Source organism: Pygoscelis adeliae, unplaced genomic scaffold (genome assembly GCF_000699105.1).
Source record: "Pygoscelis adeliae isolate BGI_AS28 unplaced genomic scaffold, ASM69910v1 Scaffold3, whole genome shotgun sequence".
NCBI lineage: Eukaryota > Metazoa > Chordata > Aves > Sphenisciformes > Spheniscidae > Pygoscelis > Pygoscelis adeliae.
In genome coordinates, this window is record NW_008824446.1 from 3898914 (window position 1) to 3920214 (window position 21301).

At 34.9% G+C, this 21301-nt stretch overlaps 1 protein-coding gene across 1 annotated transcript in view; it reads left to right on the plus strand.

Moving 5' to 3' along the window:
• The first annotated feature begins 300 nt into the window (after positions 1-300).
• Positions 301-21301, plus strand: part of DPH6 (diphthamine biosynthesis 6) — a 215350-nt gene continuing 194349 nt past the window's right edge. The window contains exons 1-2 of the mRNA XM_009320992.1: positions 301-376; positions 2739-2932. Of these exons, the coding sequence (XP_009319267.1) occupies positions 307-376; positions 2739-2932 (264 nt within the window). The 5' untranslated portion in view covers positions 301-306. The remainder of the gene's footprint in view (positions 377-2738; positions 2933-21301) is intronic.

The window sequence follows — 21301 nt, forward strand, 5'->3', positions numbered from 1 at the left end:
GTTCCAGTGTAAGTGGCTGTTCTTCATGGAACCTCTCAGATTAATAAGAAGATACAGAACTGGATATTTGCTTTATGGGTACTGTATGTAGGCACTATATATAGAGTAAACATTGTATGGTGAAATCATCCTTTTCCTACTGCTAATATTTTGCAACCTTTTTCTTGTTCCAAAACTTTATAAGCAGCTCTGATGGTATTATTTTTTAAGTAGGCAAAAGTCATAAGGGGCTAAAACTTTTATCAGTACTTTTAATTGCCACTCTTTTCTTTTTCTTACAGTGGTGGGAAGGACAGCTGTTATAATATGATGCAGTGTGTTGCTGCTGGGCATCAGATTGTTGCTCTAGCCAACCTAAGACCTGCCGAAAACACAGGTATGAAAGCCACATAGGAGTTTTTTTTTTATATTAGAAACAATGGAGGCATAGCTGTGCCTGAATTAGGTTCCTTTATGTGTTTTTATATAGTTTTGCATATTGAAGCGCAATCTAGAAATCTTAAAAAAGGTAGGAAAAAGAAAATGTTATGGGGAGGTATTAAATGCATTTTTCCTCAAAGGGCAAACAAACACAAGAAGATGAAGATCAGTAAAAGAAAGGCTTACACAATTTGAAAAAGGGAGACTATGAATATTCCTGGTGGTAAACAAAGAGATTGTGTGAGTTCAGTAGCACAAATAGTAAACGGTGGTAGAGGATATCATCAAACAAAACAGATGCTGTATTTCTAGAAATGCTTTAAACTGGCATAAACCATTCCAGCTGCCAAAAACATGCAGTTTTGCTGCTGCTCATTTGTTTTTAGCCTTGTGTATCTTCCTCCATTATTCTAGCCCAGCATTTGTGAACTGGATTGAGGAACTGATCTGGGTTGGAATTGACCTTGATGCGCTTCTTTTTCCTGCCTTTTTCCTTGCTTTTAGCTTGGACCGGCTTTCTGATCAGTTCCTCACAAGCTGCACCTAGTCTGACTTCTGTGAAAGAGAATGGGAAAAACTCAGGTAGTTTAAGTCAGTGGTGAGGTGAGAGGGTGAGCCGAGTACTTCTGTGTTGGACTAGAGTATAAATTGAACTTGAAGTGAGACTTGGAAAGGAAGTGAGTTGTTTCCCAGTTGGTAGGGGAGAATGTTAAAGTACGTTAACATAGGTTAACTGTTCAACATATGTTAAACAATTAAGTATGGTATCTCGTAACTGTATGGTAGGAAGATACACAGAAAGTGAAGGAAAAAGGGAGCTGCCATCACAAATGAGTCACAGACGGAACTGGCAAATGCTAGGGAGTACAGGAACAATTTATTTTCTGGGTAGCTAGGACATAATCATCTCTAATCTTGTTGAAATATGTTGTCTTTAAACTAATTTATCCACATCAGAAATGTAGAATATTGTCATTAAAATCATAAAATGCTCTCTTTAAGCGCGTAGTTGGAAATTTTGTGGAAAGTTAATTGAGGTGCTTCAGGCAATAGTGGATTCTATGCCATTCATTTTATTTTATCTTGTACCACTGTTGCCTGGAGAGTCTCAATTAATAAAGAAACTGTGTATTCTGAACTGAGTATCACTTTAAAGACCTTGTCATATTCACGTATGTTGAAAAGCCCTGAGTTTTCTTTTAAATCAACTCTTCTGGTCTGGGTTAGTTAGTTGTGATTATGAGTTTGGATTTGCCTATTTTGAGCAAAAGTGTATCTGTTGTATGGCATCAAATGTGACATGACCTAATTGTTATGTCACAAATTAGTTATCTTGAGCAATGATGCAGACCTTTCTCTTTGCAAGATGTGCTACATAGGTATACAGCAGAGATACTTGATGTGTCTGTGTAAATTAAGAGAAGTTCCAGTATTACAAATTAGCATTAAAATAGTGAACTGTGTTAGCTTTTAATAAGTGGAGATTTCACCAATAATGGTGTATTGCTTTATCAATCTGTTTGAAAAATTATGTGAAAGATTTTATATGTAAACGGTTTACCGTATAGTTTGAGATTTAATTCAAATCCATGATGTCTGCATTTTAGCTGGTTTTTTCTTACCTGCTAGCTACAATCTGCTTGTAAGAAAATTCAGTTAAATTTTTCTCCTGGTTAAGGAAATAGCAGCAAAGAGTTGATTTCCTTTCGAGCTTAATTTTTAAAAGGAGTGAAGATAGAAAGGGCCTGGATATTATAACAGATTTCTTTTTGTATATTAAGTGATGTCAAAACATTGTAGCAGTCTACTTTTATTCTACGTAAGCAGAAATAATCTCCTCTTTTTTCTTGATGACGATGGTAATACTTTTAACGGTAAAGTTTTTGGAAATTTTGACAACCTATTGCTTATTCTCGGTGTTGCAGTGCATTCCAAATTTCTTGCTCTGAGTATGTTGAAATGCATCTGGGTTTGTGCCTCTGAACTGTGTTCCTATTAAAATTACCATATAAATAGGAGCAGGATTGACCATTACGAGATTTTTGGATGAAGCAGGGAGGAATGCTAAAGAAGAAATAAACACCACAATTTCCAAATAGGCAGCATGTTTGTGACAGATGTCTTCCTCTCCATACGTCTGTTGGGTGGTGAAATCTATTTTTTTTTTCTTTCCATGTTTATTGAGGTATTGTCACCAAACATCTCTTTGTAAACCGAAAAATACTAACATTTAGATTTTCTCAGTGCTTTGTAGTATTATGATTATCTGTAATTGTTGAAATAATACACCTAATACGATTGTTTCTTAATTGTGGCAGGGCAGACTGATGAATTGGACAGCTATATGTATCAGACAGTAGGACACCATGCCATTGACCTATATGCTGATGCATTGGATTTGCCACTCTATCGTGGTTTCATAAAAGGTACCAGTGTAAATACTGGAAGAGTGTATACCACATGTCAGGAAGATGAGGTTGAAGACCTTTACCACCTCATGAAACTTGTTAAGGTATGCTGAATGAAAAGAATTAAATATTTGGGGACAATTATGTTGCTTAACTCACCAATTTAAGTAAATGATCCACTTAGGTATTTAAGGAAAGCTTTGAGAAAAAATTTGAACGCTTTTACAAGTTTTATTTCTATTCCTTTGTTCTTCCTGGCACTGTAAATACATAGTGTAACTTTATTCCTTTTTCCTCAATGTATGTCAGACTTACTAATCCCCATTTCAAGCCAAAACTTTGTTCCTATTTAATAAAAACACCTGTAACAGGTGCTCAGCATATACTACAAAAAACAGAATTGTAAAAATTATCTATAAATAAAATGTTTATGCAGTTTCATGTTTGAAACAATGCATTGCTTGATTACTGGAATGAGAGATCTTTTGGGTTTTGTGCATTTATCAATGTATGGAAAGTAATGTCTAGACATTTCTGTTTGTGTACACTTATGCTCCGTAAACCAGAATCTGTTATTTGTTTGTATGTTGCAGATCAGTCACAAAGTATTACAGAATATTTTACAATGATAGTTTTGATTCTGGTAGCCCTGTAACTATATTCTAATATATCACATAATAGCAATATGTGATATATTACAGACATATGTAATATATCCTGTATGCTTTATTTTCTACTGGAATTAAATCAGATCTCATTGAAATAAATAGAAAACCTCCCATTGACTCCAGAGGTTTTACACAAAGTTTGAGTGAACATGCTGTGTCTATTCCAGTTAATTGTGTTGATGACTGCAGTGCACAGTACTGAAATGATATAATGTTCAGAAAATCATATTAATTGCTATTTTAAAAAAAGTAAATACACGTTTAAATTTTATTGATCAAACTGGTAGACTACTTTCTGAAACTTCAGCTACAGATATTTGTAGTCTTCAGTTCAGGTATTGAACATTTTCTAGCCCCCTTTCCTCCATCGAAATGAGACTTGAGATTCATGGGCCTAAAAGCTTCAGGCTTACTCGTTGTTCAGTTTAAAAAAACCAATCATGCAGATAAGACCTAAGAATGTGGTTTGAGTGCAGAGTGCTTCCTGAACCATGCTGTAGTCAAATGTTACATCTTCTAAACAATTTTGGCGGGGAATCATGTTCCTCTAAAGTAAAATCAAGATCATACACTTGTGTTGGAGTATGAGACTACAAAACAGGAGAACAGCGCATGTAGGCTGTACGGCCTCAAGCTGCACCAGGGGAGGTTTAGATTGGATATTAGGAAAAATTTCTTCACCAAAAGGGTTATTGAGCATTGGAACAGGCTGCCCAGGGAAGTGGTTGAGTCACCATCCCTGGAGGGATTTAAAAGATCTGTGGATGTGCTGCTTAGGGACATGGTTTAGTGGTGGACTTGGCAGTGTCAGGTTTAAGGTTGGACTGTATGATCTTAAAGGTCTTTTTCAACCTAAATGATTCTGTGATTCTATGATTATGCTCTAGAGTGCTTCACAGAGGTTTTAAATGGAATGTGCATATCATGCAGCACAGGAATTGAAAGAAATATGGTACAGCAATTTTAAATTACTTTTGAACCATGGTAGTATTAGAAATTAGAAGGACTAGTATATGCTGTCTCTTAAAGCTGCATACTAACAGCTTTCTGCCACTGGGTAAGATAATAAATGACTGATCAATTTAATTAAAAATGGGCAGATTAGTGGCAATTAAGATGATACTTTCTTTTCAATTCTTGCTGTCTTTGGAGAAATGGATGCCTGACATAAATTAATGCTAATGTTAAATCTTGACAACTTCTGCTTTGGAAGTTTGTACATGATAATTATAACTGTAGTTGAAAGAGATGTTATCAAGTTGTCTGGAACTAAATAACTATTTCTTTCCTGTATAGAAATATTAATTCCACTATATGGTATTTTGAAGACATAAATATTAACAATATACTGCCTTTATTTTACTTCGGATAACCATGCCTTTACAGTCAAACCTATCTATGACATTCTGGTGCAAAAGTTTCAGTAGAAGTCTTGCGTATTCTGATGAATAATTGCGAAATTATCAGGGGCACGTAAACTGCAGCAGCTGTAAGTCTTTGGTTTTTTAGTTTTAAGAAAAAGACATGAAAATTTTTCTTCTGTGTGTTAACAGTAACTTTGAAAGCGTTCTATTTTTATTTTTTCAAATTTATTTATAACTGCAGTTTTGTAGCTTTACTATGTAAGTCTTAATCACTGAGGATTTTGCTTTAGGAATTCTTTTCCCCAGATGTTAATGGTTTTAAACAGAGAGCTCAATTTGCATTCTGTTGAAGGGAGGAGAGGAATTCTGTGGAAGACTTGTCAAAACGCATCCTTGAGTGGACGTAATTTCAAAACACTGGTCAAACTAACATAGCTCTGTTTTTCTGTCAAATGGTTTGGGCCCAAGAATACAGGAAGAGTGTGTCTAGATCAAAATCGCATAGTGTGCCTCACTTTCAGTTTGTAAAGAATGCTTGTATTGCAAGTACTTCTTTAGTAAAAAATCAAAACACATTTGAAAAACTAGTATGAATTCAAAAGTATTTGATGTTTTTAAAAACAATGTTATGAGAACAAGATTTCTAAAAAGATTCCCCTGCAGTGCTGGGAAACCCAGGATGACAGTCCTGTTCTAGATCATGGGACTCAGAAAGTGATATTAACTGTAAACCTGCTAATTCTATTGTCACAAACCCAGATGATAGATAGGTATGAAGGAAATTTATATTTATTTTTTAGTTGCCTGAGTTGTTTTAGATTCTGTATTCAATATATATTGTGAAATGTATCAGAGTATTTATATGATGTCTAAATGTATCTTACTATGCAGTCCTTGCCTGATAGAATATTTACTTTGTGAGATATGTAAGTCCTGAAGTACAAAGAATAATTTAATCTACCCTCCATGTTACTGAATAGGGATTACCAATACCCTTGTTTGTCCATGTTTGTCGCTTTGCATATTAGAGCTTTTTCCAGCAAAGCATGTAAGCACTAGAGTTTCTTAGTCATCTGAATTATCCCTCAGGGTTTTATCGTGGCGCTCTCTTTGCGACCAGGAAATGTGTGGGAAAACTGTGTTTCTTTCCCTTTAGTGGTTGGACAGACTGGAGCATGGAGGCGTTTTTATGAAACTTTCCTACAACGTACTCCTCAATATAGGCATATTCAACTGCTTTCTCCCCTTTCAATATAATTATGATCTAGTCCAAATAATACATTGATGTTTTATGCGAGTACATACAGAAGTGGTGTTAGATGGGTTGACTGTTGGATTGTTTTCTATATCTCATGGAACTATGGCTAAACTTTTGATTAGGGCAGTGGTTGTAGCAGCTTCCAGACTATACAGACAAATGCAAGATAATTTATTTCAGTTCTGGGTTTCAGTAGACAGTTCTGTCCTCTTCCAAGATTCTTGCCTTATCTCCTCTGCTCGGTGAAGGCTTTGCCTTTGGTAAGTTTCCACTGCTGGAGTAATTTGTAGAATTCTTGAACTTGATAAAAAAGTTTTTTCTTTTAGCTGTTTTTTCCTCTTTTTCAATAACATTTTTCAGTACTTGATTTTTTCGAAATTAGTATTTAAAAATTGATTCTATTTATAGTTTCTTTGTAATATATTTCCCCATGTTTATTATAAAGCATGCAAGTTGATTTTCAGTGCATTTTCAGTTTTAACATGTTATTTCTGTCAGAGTTCTTTTTGTGGTGCACTTTGTGGGTTCAGAATGTGCAAGCTTACAAAAAAACAGAGAGTACACTTGACAGAAATCAATATATTGGATCTCAGGACTGAAGATTATTAATTATGATATCATCCATTGATCATCAGCTGAAAAACAAGAATTGATATTGGATATATTGGAGGTATGAAATGTTTGAATAATAATAGCCTTTGTTTGTGGCACTTTTTATCAGTAACGTGGAAGGGGAACGAAACAAAATTTATTTTCTAAAGTATTGTCACATTCTGGAGCAGTGATCTTACAACTCAGTCAGTCACTAAGGATAAGTAACATGTTTTTTTGTTACAGCAACAAAGAGCTTATTAATGCAGTGTGACTCCTGTATTTAATAGTTATTTTTTAAGGACAAGATCATGATTTTTGAAATGGACCCAGACTGGTGTTTACTGAAGACAGGAAGTATTCCTGTCTGAGAGTTAAAATTGCAATAGCTGTGTAATTTTAGATGTTATTTAAGGTGATATTTTGTCTCAGACAAAGTACTTTGGCTGTGCAGGTTCAGGTGGAATAGAGGTAACTTAGGTCTTATCATTATTCAGGAAACTCCCTAAGACTTGGTGTTCTTCAGGAGACAGTTCTTCAGGGTTTGAGATGAATGGGTGAAATACAAGGTTATTCCGTGGCCTTTGGATAGGGACTAATTCCCTCACAGAAGATAAAGGTTTCAGTTCCTCATTATTGCTAATAGTCTTCCATGCTAAGGAAACAGTCTTTCTTTCACCCTTTTCCAGAATTTAGCTGCTGTGGCCAATGGGTAAAATGAGTTCTCGGATTCAGTCTGATGACTGACTTTCTGTGGCTTTTGTACAGCCAAACATCTAGATGCTCCCATCAGGAAAAATACATGAATAAATGTAACATAGTATTCTACTGCAGGCATTGCTTCACTGTCTTCATTGTTACAAAATGTGTTTGAAAGAAACAGTAAAGCATTTAGAAATAGTCATTTGGCTTTTAGGTGTCCGTTTTAATCAGCTCTTGGTAGTTCCTGTGACTTCAGTGGTAATATTTACATGATAAAGACTAATAATGTACTCTTAACTCATACAAATAAGGTTTCCAGTTTTTCTGAAGAGTCTTAAAGATCTAAATATTTTCAGTTATGGAATCCTGATTGACTTCAAGAATCTGTAATCTGAGGACCTTAGCATGCTGTTCACCAAACTATTTTTGCAGTTTATAAATTCAGACAAAGTAGGTAGCTTCCCCCTCTCACTGATGGGATTCAGAGAGTTCAGAAGTGCGAAGAACAGTTCTGTTCTAGTCATCATTTCCCATGTTTTCAGTTGAAGAAAATCTGATATTTTCCCTATTACAATTTAAATTATTTGTAGATGTATAGACTAATTCCTCAAAGGTATATTTCTCAACATTTTTGAAAAAGATTAGATTATAGGAAAAGGTATTTGGCTTTATGCTGAATTTCCAAAATAATCACTCCTCCTTAATTTTTTCCCTTATATTTTAAGATTATTGCAAATCAAGAATACTGTGCCCTTGATAATTTGATAGATTAACTTTATATATAATTCAGCAATTGAAACGTAGAATTTATGTACAGCAAGTGAAATTATAACCTCAATATTGAAAAAATATCCTAAAAATTCTTCAGTGCCCGGTTAGGGGGAACCGTGATAGATAAAACAATGGAATTTATTTTTTGGGCCCTCTACTACTCATGTTGATTAGATGAACATTTGGAGTCCATATCTCTTAGCACATTTTTTTTTTACCTTTAGACAGGAAAGTTATGTGTGAACTTTTAGAAGTTGTATGAAATGGCTACCTACACTGACAAGAAATAAATAACCGTGCTTCTCCATAAAGCAAGATACATTTTTGAGACAAAATATTTGCTGTGGTTTTTCATGTGGCACAGACTAAGTTCCTCTACCTTTTATAGTGACTAGACTTTGAATTGTCCCTTTGCACTCATCATGTTCAACGATTATTTTTTTTTTTAATTGACTTGTTATTTTTTCTTTTAATTAATTCTGGAGTGGAGCTCCATAGCTTCCTCCAGCTAGGGGATGACCATTGTCATCAGCAGTGAATAAGAGTGTGAATTAAGGGAAGAGAGTAAGAAGTAATTGCATAGTTGGCAGTGCTTTAAGCAGTGTAAAAATAATTATGTGTCTTGTTCCATTCACAAGACAGGGTTTGTTTAGGTTTTTTTTTAGTTTGAAATTTAAAATGAGATGGGAACAAGGAAATTTTTTAATCAACAGGATGCCTGTCATTCTCCATGTCTCATCTGAACTGTTCAGGAAGGGTCAATTTTTTTTTCCAGAAGGGGATCTTGAGCAACATCTTTGAGGTAGTTTCTTACCGTGAGAAATGTTGAGTTTTATGTAAACAAATACAATCATTGTATTTCTCCCTGTTAGGTGTGTGGAGTTGTTTTCACTCACTCTCGGTCTTGTTGCGTTAATATTGAATAAGCAGAGACAGTCAGGCTGGTGGTGAAAGATGGTAAGCAAGCCCGAGGGCTTGTTCTGGTCAGCTTTAAACCTCTGATTGCCAGGTTTTCCTAATTTCCCATTTCCAGGGCATCTCTAGTGTGACCTTGCCTGCTGAATATGATGTTCTGGGTTGCAAGATTCTCACATGCATTTGGAAATGGGCAGCCAGGCATTGTTTACAGGACGCCAAATGAACCGTGCACTCGCAGCCAGTTTGATAAACACACATTTCCTCCTTTTATCAGTGAGATTGCAGAATGTGAAGTATGAGTTTCCAGTTTTACTCATTCCCTTCAAACCTTTTCCTGTTTAAAAACTGAATCTCACTAATTGGATGATGATACATCCTTAGATTTTGTTTTGCCTTTTTGTTATTGTTGTTTTGAATTCTACTTACTGGTCACTGACACTTTATTTCGGTGCCTACCTTCACCAGGTTTGGCAGACTTTCAGATAAAAGCTTTCCATTTGTTCAGCACAGAAAAGGTTCATCCCTATCAATGTAAAGTGAATGCTAATTAACAGTAATGACTTCTAATCACTTTGCTTTTATACTCCGTTAGGAGCACTGCTATTATTCAATGTAGTTAAGTGAAATGCTTGTATATGAATCAACAATGCTGTATTTCTTCTCCCAGCTATTGCTCATAATCAAGCTTTGAATAAATTACGATAGTAAAATTGGGTTTAATGTGCTGTATTGCATGGGGAGAAAGGAACCTCAAATATCTCGTTAAATATCTTGAATATTTAGAGAGTTATCTGTTAACATTTTGGCATTGAGTATTGTAGTTAAATGGAAAAATACATTAAGATGTTTAAGTCAATTTTGTAAACGTTATCAAAACTTTTTTCATGGTTTGAATTTTATTTAAGTGACATGCATAGACTCAGCCTCAATAACAGCCCCATTTGGATCCAACTGCACATCTGTAGGAATGAACTACAACATCTCTGAGTTAAAATACAGTTAAGTTTTACATAGAACAAACATGTATCTTAACTTGAGAACTTCACCTGTTTTAGCTTAGTGTCGTAGTGTGTGTTTAGTAGGATAGTGTGCACTTCTTTTATTAATACTCTGTATGTAACAAACTGTTAGTTTTCTTCACATGCATGCAACCTGCCTGCCTCCAATCATATACACTTCAAAAGGAGTATAAAAGTAATACTAGTGAAATTTTATTAATACCTGGAAACAATAAAGTGAGATGAAACTTCATTTTAGCAAAACTAGACTGCTAGAAACAACGCTAATAAAAAATAAGAGCTGAACAGATTACCGGACTGGTAGTATATTCAGCAATTTTAAAATAGTTCTGATTTAGAAACAGAATTAGGCTAAAGACAGAATATATACAAATTTGAAATTTAGTGAACTTTTCCACGTAACACTGCACGTACAGGGCCTGTTTAGAAGCCAAAGATGGCAAAACCTGGATGAAACCCATTTCTGACATGCACATTAGTTTTTGTTTTTATTTATCTTTTATTAACAAGTTGCTTGAAACAATTACTTAAGTCACTTAGAAGGAATTCCCGGTCTCAGTGTCTGTGAAGGAACTGGGGTCTTGCTTAGTAAACATATTTGTGTTGTCTGGTTTTGCAATTTAAAAAAAAAAAAATACTGGGTTTTCATTTTCTGTGACAGTTTCTTTTCATGTAGTACCTCTGTCTTTGCATGCTTAGTGACACAGTTCCTCCATAGTTACCGTCACAGTTCTTATGCATGTGGATGTGAGTGAGTATCCACAGGCTCCGTCTGTGGTTTTGGTTTTGTTTGTTTTGTTCATTCATTCACATAGCAGTAGACATTTTTCTGGTAGATGTTTTGTTTGCTTGAGCATCTTCTCTGTTAACATTTATTGCTTGGTTTATTATGAAGTTATTGCCTGACTTAACTTGAAAATACCTTCTATGTAGCCTTTCCTCTTTAAATGTGAATTTGAGTCAATGTTCATAAAAGTCCTGTGTTTTTTGCTGTAGTACTGTAAAACACGCTGCTTGTGGGTTTTGTCATCAGATTGTTGAAACAAAGCAACACCTTTCTTTACAGTTTCATTTAAATAGGTGGTACTATCCATATCTTATTTCGGTAGTTTGGTTTCTTACTTGGCATCTTCATCATGCTTTTTAAGGATAAAAATGAAAAATATAAAAAATGAATGATCTTATTCTGTGCTGAGGTAACTGGCTGCTTTATATTATTTACACTTCTCATTAGGCAGTGGTAATATATGTTTTAAAATTTATTAGTGTTTAATGAAATGTAATTGGGGTTAGTTCTAATGAAATACAATCAAAGACAGGCGAGCTTTCATATAAATGAACAGTAAAACATTTATCAAATTTGTCTTCATAAATATTTTTATCTCTGAAGCTCATTCTTTGTAAAAATAATTTTGCTTTCTTATACAATTACTAAGTTATTTAAGCTGACTTATTTAACACACCCCCCCTTTGATATGAATGTCATATCTACAGCAATTGCATGGTTACATTATTTTCAACTGGACACTTACTGTTTCTGATCAGTATATTTAGAAGTAATTCTTCTGGAAAGGCTGGGATTTCATTTGGTTTATATTGCACCAACGTTACCATTTTCAAAATAGAAATGATTGATTTGTAACTGTCATTATGAAAAGGAATAAAGCAGAACTGGCCTTTTACACTGTAAAAGGACTGTACAGTATGGAGATATTCCTTCTGTTGATAAATTCTGCCTGTGGAAGAACTGCATAACAGTCATCACTCATTTTCACATTGATTATGGGTAGAATTCCAGTAAAAGGTTGCTGTTTGCAAAGGATAAGGCAGCGCTATGATTAGTTACCTTTTCCATGGAAAGTACTACAAAGGAAAATGCCAAATGCGTACACTGCAGTATTCCTATCAGCTTGACAGTCTGTTATGTGAACCTTTTTTTCAGTCCATTTTCCTTCAGAAATACAGCTTCAGTCTTTTTGCCTTATTATTGTTTTAGGTTTAGTGCATTTGCATGCTCTCCTAACTCCGGATTCTTTCTTTAGTTAGTTATTTATTTTCCTGACAGTCTTCTGTTCTTGGGCCCTGTCACCATTGTAACTCTTGATAACTGATACAACAGTGCCCTCTGTAGTTTCTCCCTACATCGTTACTACCTACAGCTGGTTTTGAGCATTCAGGTAAAGAACAGAATGTTTAGACTTATTTTTAGCTCAAACAAAAGCCCTTTTTTTCTTAAGGAAACATTTTGATTTTTCACTGACTGTTTTACATGCAAGAAAGGGAACAAAAGAGACTGTTCTGAGTCATCTTTTAGGTTTATAAGCTCTCTTGTCATTACCTAGTGAAAATCTGAAAATTTATCAGGCATTCAGGGCAGTCATTAAAACTGGATGGGATTTTCTGAGCTGTGTAGGCTTTCCTGAAGTTTTTATTTGAAGTGGAGCTTCAAAACAAAATAATTTTAAACTTACTTCCTTTGTGCTTGCTGCTTCTCCTAAACTGAGTCTTGCATCATCTGCCAGGGACTAAAGACATGCTCACCAGCAGAACACCTAAGCATTATTAATGATGTTGTTTTAATTCACACAGTGACTGAAGTAATTGTTGTTCATTAGCATTGATTTGTCTCCAAAACTCATTTACAATTTAGATTTCTCTTTTACCTCATTATAGCTTAATATGCAAATAACTTTTTCTTCTGTGTTTTCTGCAGAGCTTGTTGGACGGGTTCAGTATTGAACACACATGTTCCCCGCGTTCGCATACGTGCACATTCACACTCATACACTGCCATTTAAATATTATAAACGACAATAAAAAAGCATGACCTTTTAAAAAATAAATGCTTTAACTACAATTAGTTTCTTCTGTAACAGCATCATAAAAGTCACTCTGTGAAAAGTTAAATGGCTTTATTTTATGATGGGGAGTGTTAATGTATGTGTAGAACACATTCTTAATGCACTTCTATGAAATGAAAATCGTAAGTCATTGCAGTAAATTATAGTTAATGATGTAACCATTGATGGCTATTCAAAACATTCCTGTATCTCTGATGATTTGTGTAAAACACATGACTGCCCACATGCCTGAGTTCATTTGGAACAGTAGATAGATAAACGCACCAGCTTTCTACTTCTGAAGACCATTTTTTCTGTGTAACAAGTGATAAGAATTTTGGTGGAGTAAATAGTACATCACAAACCACTCCTTGCAGCATTTGAGATCTGGTAATAAATGATGACGAAGACTAAATTAAAATGGCCCTCTCTGATAAGAGGTGAAATGCTTCAGGAGTGTAGTGTGTAGAAGCTTTGATTTTTGTCTGCCTGTTCTAGGGGTAATCTCTAGCCTCTAGTCATATGACGTCTTTACTTTTTGCCATGAGATTTTATATACTGAAATGTTGCTGGAGGAAGCAACTGTTATGGCATAATATGCACTGGCTAATGCAGAAAATACCCCATATTTACTATCCATTAACATAAAATGATTACAGAAGTTAAAAAGGTGACCCATGTTTTTTGAGTAAAGCAACTATTATTCTACTGGCAGAAAAGTAATGTTAAATTTGGTCAGAATGACCAAACTTCACTCTAAATTTAACTGAAACTCTGAGTCGAGCTTAATTCTTGCACTGATTGCATAATTATTGCTAATCTTAAATATTGGGGTTTTTTTGTTTCATTTTTGTTAATGAGCATATGGGGTTTTTTACGGTAAAACAAGTTTGGTTTTTTCCCCCTACAATATGGCCAAACCATGGATTGTTATCATTTTTAAAGTGATCTTGAAAATTTAATTCATGAACAAAGGGCAGAAATAGAGTATTAGAAAAAAGAGGTGATATAAATTTCTACTTTAAAGTAAATAGCTACTTTAGATATGATTTTAATCTTTTCAATGCAACTTCATCCCAGGTCACTCTTTTTGGACAAATCTGTCATTCAGATCAGTGGGAATTTTGCTTAGAAAATAAAATCTTAATTAAAATAATACTTTAATGAAGAAAAAAATACAGGTGATTTGTTATGAGTGTGATCTGGTTGGCAATGGGAGAAGGATTTAATTTTAAACTGCAGCCTTTGAGACGGGTAAGATGCTGTCTACTTGGAAAAATGAATAAGGTGTATTTTCTTGCAATGAAACTGGCAAATTAAGATTCAACATAATTAAAATAGTGATAAATGTAGATTACATTATTGGAGATGATGAATTACAGCTTTTCTGTCTCTGAGAGCTGGCATAATTTACCAAGACTGGGCAAAAAAGTGACAGAGCAGCCGCTGCAGATGCTTGTAGGAAATGCCTTGTTTAGTCCACAAACTTTTATCTTTTTACTTAAAATGTCAATGATGATTTTACCCCATCCTACAGTCATTACCCCCCCCCCCAAAAAAAAAAAAAAAAACCCAACCCCACACTTCTTTTCGTCTAGTTGGATTATGTGATCCCTGTCTGAAGTATTTAATGAAGGAGAATATATGTTTAAGGTAAATCTGTAGTTGAAAATACTTGTTTTCAAATAACTTGCTTAAGAATGATCACTAAATAATTTTCAAATGTCCTTTCATAAAATCTGAATTTATGGAGGGTAGTCAAGGATATTACTGAAGGTCATCTTAATTTTAATTTCCAGTATTTCTTTGACTCTGAAATACCAAAAAATGTGGAGACTGAATGTTGGAAATGTCTTTTGTATACAGGGAAAAAAAAAATCTCCACCAATTTACTTGGTTAACAGTTGCCTACGCTGTAACACTAGTTATAGAAGAAGAAAAAGAAATATGGCAATCTAAAATGGAACATTGTTTGACATAACAAAAAGGATACTGACTTTTTTCACTGGAGACATTTGTAAGAATCTTTGTTTATGGCCCCAAGGGGGTCTTTATGATTAAGTATAAGTTTTAAGACCTCCTTTTTTTAGGATATTCATTTAAAGACATTTTTTCTTTTAAGACATTCTTTCTTTCTATGGAACTTGATCACATGAAAGAGAATCTTTGATGGCATAATATTTTTAAAGGAAAAAATCAGTATTTAGGATTTGATTACTTGATGGCCTGTCTGTTTTTATAACTGTAGGAAGTATGAATAATATTCTCAAAACAACTGTGAAGTGTCAGTAGATACTGAGGAGTTAGGGACTAAAACCAAATGAACACACTGAAACACACCTGTTTGTTCTACATTCCTTAGGCATCTTGTTTTGCTCTCTTCTGTGTTATCCACAGCCCCCCATTTTTTTTCTTTTCTTCTGTTGTTCTGCTTACACAGTGACTTGATAAGTTGTACTGCATACTATATATTTGATACTTTTTTGCCTTTTATTTTGTAATGTACTTTTGGTATCCAAAACAGTGATACCATTGTATTTCAGGAAGGCACAGTTTATTACAGAGTATGTCATTCAAGCAGGTGCATTAAATTACCTAGTGTAGCTTTGTCTTCTGGGCTTTCTTCAGCTTCTGTGTTCCCTGGCCAATGTACCAGCACAAAGAAAGGATTAATGTGTGTAGGTATATAATATTTTGTAGAACTTGAGTTTAACCTGTAATGTTTGTGATTTTACAAAGCTAGATAACTGTTGATTTATAATTGCTTGGCTTAATTTATTAGTCTTTCCCATTCATGTAGTCATGTTTCATTCTGCTACAGCTTGTTTTATAACGTCCAGTTAATTCTTTTTTCTTTCACATTCCTTAACTTTCTTTAGACCTCTACAGATTTCCAGTAATTTTGAAGTTTTTGTGCTACAATAACCCTTTTTGCCACCTTTAGGATTATCCTTATCCTTTGGAGACCCATCCTGTGTTCTTAGGGAAAGTCTGTCAGTCATTATTACCCACTTGTCATTGTGACTTATTCATTGCTTACATCACCATTCTCGAAAGTATTGCTTTACAGAAATGGTGAACGGTGCTGTGAAGGAAAGATCAATAAATGCTTTCAAAGGAAGATTTACCTTGAGACTTAGATCTTCTTTTTAATACTAAATCTGTGCTATTAGTTATGAGATGGTTTTAATATTTTGGCATTAAGTACCTTGTTTCTCAAAATGGAAAGATGCTATTGCGTTAACTAACTTTTGTGGAGCACCATGACTTTGGCAGTTAAGTTGCATAATGTCTAATCTTCCAATTTGCAATACTTAATGGCTTTTCCTGAATGCTTATCTTCTGACCTGAAAATACACAGTTTCACTCCCTAAAAAAGTGATAAATCATTCATATAATAAACATCTGAAAAAATTTATTTGCATTTTAGTGATACTGTCATGTGTAACTGCACAAAGAGAGGAGAGCGCTTGTTTGAAATCTTCATCAGTTGGGAAAAAAAAAAAAATCTCCCCATGCCTATTTAAATCGCTTTGAGAGCTTGATGACCCGTGCTGTCTTTCCAGAGCATCCAATTCCACGTGATATGGTGACTGTTGACACCTTTTGAAAGGTGGTTGCTCTAGAAAGCTATGTGAATATATAACATTAAATTTCTTGTATTAATTGCAAATTTGGAGAGCTGAGAATTTGAAAATGGCAAGTGCATAGTTTCATGCTGTCCTTTGTATTATCTTTTACTTCAAATAAGCCGGAAAAGCAGATTGTAATATTATATTAAAGATTATATCATGAAACTCACTAGAAGGAAACTAAATGCAAAGGTTGCATGGGTGTGTGATGTTTCCTAATTTTTTTATTTCTTGATTCTGCAACGTTAATTTTCCAATGTTTTTGAAGTGAAGATAAAAAGACCTAAAACATATGTGTGTACACACACACACTTTGGACCAGGCACATGAGGAAGCTGGGAACCTAGAGTCTCCTTTGCAGTAGAAACTTTTGCAGCATGAAATGAGGGACTACCACATCTAGTTGGCAGCATGCTGCTATTTCATAGGTAAGAAACAGGTTTCATGGGGTAGATTTTTTGTATTCTTGGGATGATTGGGGGTTTCACTGGGAATTTTTGTTCGGTCGATTTGTTTGTTCTTTTACCTTATAGTTGCTGCTCCATCAGTTGGTAGGTATTCTCAGTGCTGTGTTATTATCAGCTGCTTCTGATACGGTTATATCAGTGTCATTCCAGCCTCGGAATATTCATGTTCTCAGTAATTATTTTGCCAGGCTGTCAGAATTTTGGCTGCTAGAATATTCCTGAGAAATACAAACTAAAGAGAGGGTTTGCCACGTTATATAATATGCATATAGTGCAATATAGAATAGGAACTACTCTTTCCTTGGCCATTGCTGCAGTAGAAATACCAAATAATGTACTTAAGTATTTTCAAGGATGCATATAGCCTTCTCCAGTGTTAAACTGTGCATTAGGCAGTGCTGTTGATAGCGTTATGTACTGTATGTTAGCAGACTGTTAGAGTAGCCTGCTCTATTATTTCTCTTTTCTATATCAGTAGTTAACCTGCTTCAAACTTAAGCATGAAGTAAAATTTGCAAAAACATAAGTAGTCTTCCAGGTATTAGACTTACTGTATTTTGATCAAAGCAATATATCATGTTAAAAAAAAAAAAAATCTCCTTAAATCTGTAAGAAATTCAGAAGCAGAAGGATCCTTGCTTCCAGGCTTGTTTTCAGTCAGTGGTCTGGCACGCTGGTTTGTAGCAAGTGTTGTTCAACTCGTAGTTTCTGGGAAGTTTCCTTTCAATCAGTTCTGAAGTCTGTCAGAATTTTTCCCCTGCTCCACTTAGCAATCTCTGAGCATGTATTTGTGATATACTAAGAGGATAGCACAATTGCAACCAAGTTTTTTCTTCCCCTGCTTCCCATTCTTTTATTCAGCTAACACAGTTTTCTGATAAGGTGGCAGTCAGGTTTTCAGTTTTTATACATACATTATGCCTTTGGTTGCATTTTTTTGAGAAGTATATTTAGAAACTTCCATTGAAGAACTGAGACCTTCCCATATGAAAGTGTTTCTCAAAGTTGATCATTAGATTTTAAGTTGTCTTGATTCCTTTTGAGTGGAAAGTATTAGCATTTGCAGTCTCCTCTTTGAACTGAAACCACACAGAATGCATCCAGATTTAGGTTTCTCCCCAAGCCTTTTGTTGTTTCTTCCTTGTTCAGAAGATGTTCTGTCCATACTTAAGAAAGTGAAAACTTTTATTCTAAATAATTATGCAATTGTGTCTTTATTAGGCAAGGGTCATCTAATGCTTAACTTCTTATTTCAGCGAAGTGTAGAACTCATCCTTCTCTTTGGTCACTTGTTGATATGTTTCAGTAGTTGGCATGTTTGACAGGATATTGCATTCTTGTCGGTATGTACTTTTAAAACATACGAAGTACATTCAACCTAATACGTTAATTGTGTCATATTAACAACGCTTGACTGAGACCACACTTGCAAGTCTCATGTTATTTTAGTACTTCAAATGAAAATAGGTTTGGAATCCTTGACCTCTTCCTCCCAAGCATACAATCACAGTGCAACTGCATGATAATATAATATGCAGTGTGAACAGGAGACACTGGTTTAAAGCATTGAGACCATGCAAACTTCTCGATTTAAAAACTGATATCTCTCAATAAAACAGTAGCAATTCATGTTGAAAGCTTGATAGAAATATTTTGCTTCTGTTAAATGGGACAAAAGTATTTGTGGGAAGGCCATGCTTATCTTCTTCTTTGTAATGAGTAAGAAAGCTCAGTAGTGGGCAGCCCATTGTGCAAATGTCTGCTCTGAGAACTGGAAGGGGACTGAAACCTTAACGAATGTGAATGGCCCTGAACTTCCACCGTCTATAAACATTTCTAATGTCCTTGTCCCTGTCTGGCTGATTTTTTTTTTATTATTTTTTTTTTTAACTGTCTTTTTGTGTCACACAGCCAGTTTGTGTTGGACTAGACTCAGAGACTGTTCCTTGGCTGGTAGATTCTTTGGTGAACAAAATACTTCTGCTTTTAATAAAAAGCTGTTTTCCTTTTCCTCTTATCTTGTTACTACAGTCCACAGTCGCCTATGCCAAGGCCACAGGTCATGATAAGTACATATTTGCAATTTTAGATGTCTCAGTCCTCTAAAACTTCAATTTCTGCCTAAAAAAAGCTTAGTAAATAATTGTAACACCTTGATTAGAGAAGAAGCATATGACTGAGAACCTGCAGTATGAAATTAATGCATATACCTTTCAACAATAAAGCATTCTGGAGATGCTTTTTTAGTTTGGACAACACACAATTTGGGAAATTATGATTCAAGCAATATTGTCTTCTAAATTTAAATAATCAGTTTGTTCTTAATCTCGGAGAATACTATAACAATCTGCCTGCAGTAGAGGAGTGAGTGAGGAGGGATGGTAAAGGAAGACATGCATTCTCTTCTCTGTGATGCAGTTACCTACTGGCAATACTAGAAAACTTAAAGTTCAGCTTGCTTTGATACACATTTTTAAAGATGTGGAACCTGGATGGTAAAAGGAAAATGGTGTTAGCTTTAACAGAGAAGGTACCAAAGGCATCTTTGATGCTGTACATAGGTGATTTTATCTTTCTTGCTATCAATTTCATATTAAAGCAGCACACACAGTAATACTTCTCTTCAACAAAATATTATTTGTATTGTACTGTAAGTCTAATGTTTTGCATTTTATTAAATCTCACTCAAAAAGAGAAAAGAGCTGAAAGAGGAACAGTGATCAAATGTATAATTTATCTTAACATTTTTTTTTGATTTTTTTTTTTTAATGTTTACTCATGGCTAGGATGGGTTATAGGAATGGAAGAACTAAGAAATGTTGGAGCTTAAAAAAAAAAAAAAAGTTGAAGGATATCGGGATTTGGAAGAAGAGGAAAAAAGGTATACCTTAATCTTTCCTCCCTTCTTGCTCAGCAACTTGACCCTCATCACTCATTCTTCTCTGCTTTTGGAATAGGTTCAGGATCAATTTAGTTGACAGTTGTCTCTCTGGCAGGGTTCCTGATTTTTCTTTGCAATGTTTTCTTGCCTACAACTTTCTCTATTTTTACTCTCAAATTCCTCTCCTTACTTTGTCTCTATTGCTAAACGTTCACCTGCATTTAATCTTGGTATCACCCCAGCACGCTGTATTTTTTCTTATTCTCTAAAACATAGCTAACCTGCCAACTGTCTCTCTCATTCACCATGCCTTCATTTTCATGTACCCTTTCTGGCCAGCTTATGATGACTAAGGACATGTCTTCCTTTGGGAAGGAAAGCCTCACTTTCACCCAGCTGGAAGAAATGGACAGTAATTGTCTTCTTCCCCATATTCAGACACACATTTGCTTTCAGATTTTAAGGGGGCATAATGGCTACCACTCTGAGAGCAACCTGATGCTACAGCCCTGTTGACAGTATGAGATGTCAGAACTTCACAAGATTGAAAATAAATTTCAGATTTATGCAAGCTAATAAAGCAGCATGGAGCAGATTTTGTTATAAAATCAAGAGATTTTCGTATTTTGTAACAAATTTTTTATGCTAAGCTTTACAGAAAGGTGTTTTTTCTGTACTTTTTTCATCATTATTCCATTACAAAAAAATCCTCTGAAAGTTTTACCTTGCTATATATTTCTCTTTTGATTTTGCTTTTTATGTGCTATTATTTTCTGGTTTTATCTTTTGCCATTTCTTTGGCACTTTGTCATCTGCCTTTCCTTTCCATTTCTTCCAGTCTCCCTCTGAATATCCTTCTTGGTTTCTTCCTCAGGGCAGATCCTCAAGCCACCCTTTCTTTCTGCTACCCAAATACTCTCTGTCTTGGAGAAATAAACTTCTAATTATCCTTCCTAAGGTGTGGTGTTCTTGTCAGCCCAGGTTGGGGCAGTGTTGCTTGCATATGTTGGCATTTCCTGAAGGTTTTCCACTTACAGCTTTAACTGGATTTAGGGTAAGTTAGACTTTATGTGAATCTGATGTTTTAGGACCTGGTTCATACTTGTCTTGTTCCTGGTATAAGGAATATCGTATTTCATTTCAGAAGCATCAAACCTGTGTAAAATGGGAAATTTGGACCAGATTTGCTTAGAATACTCATGCAAGAATAGGTGGTCTCCACTAGCAATTTTCAGTGCAAAAGCTTAATGAAGTTTTCAGGTTTTGGCCATCCGTTTTTGTAGAAAGTACCTTACTAGGGCCTTATTGTGAAGCTGATTTGCAATCAACTGAATGAAATGCAGAATCTCCATTTTGTAGGGA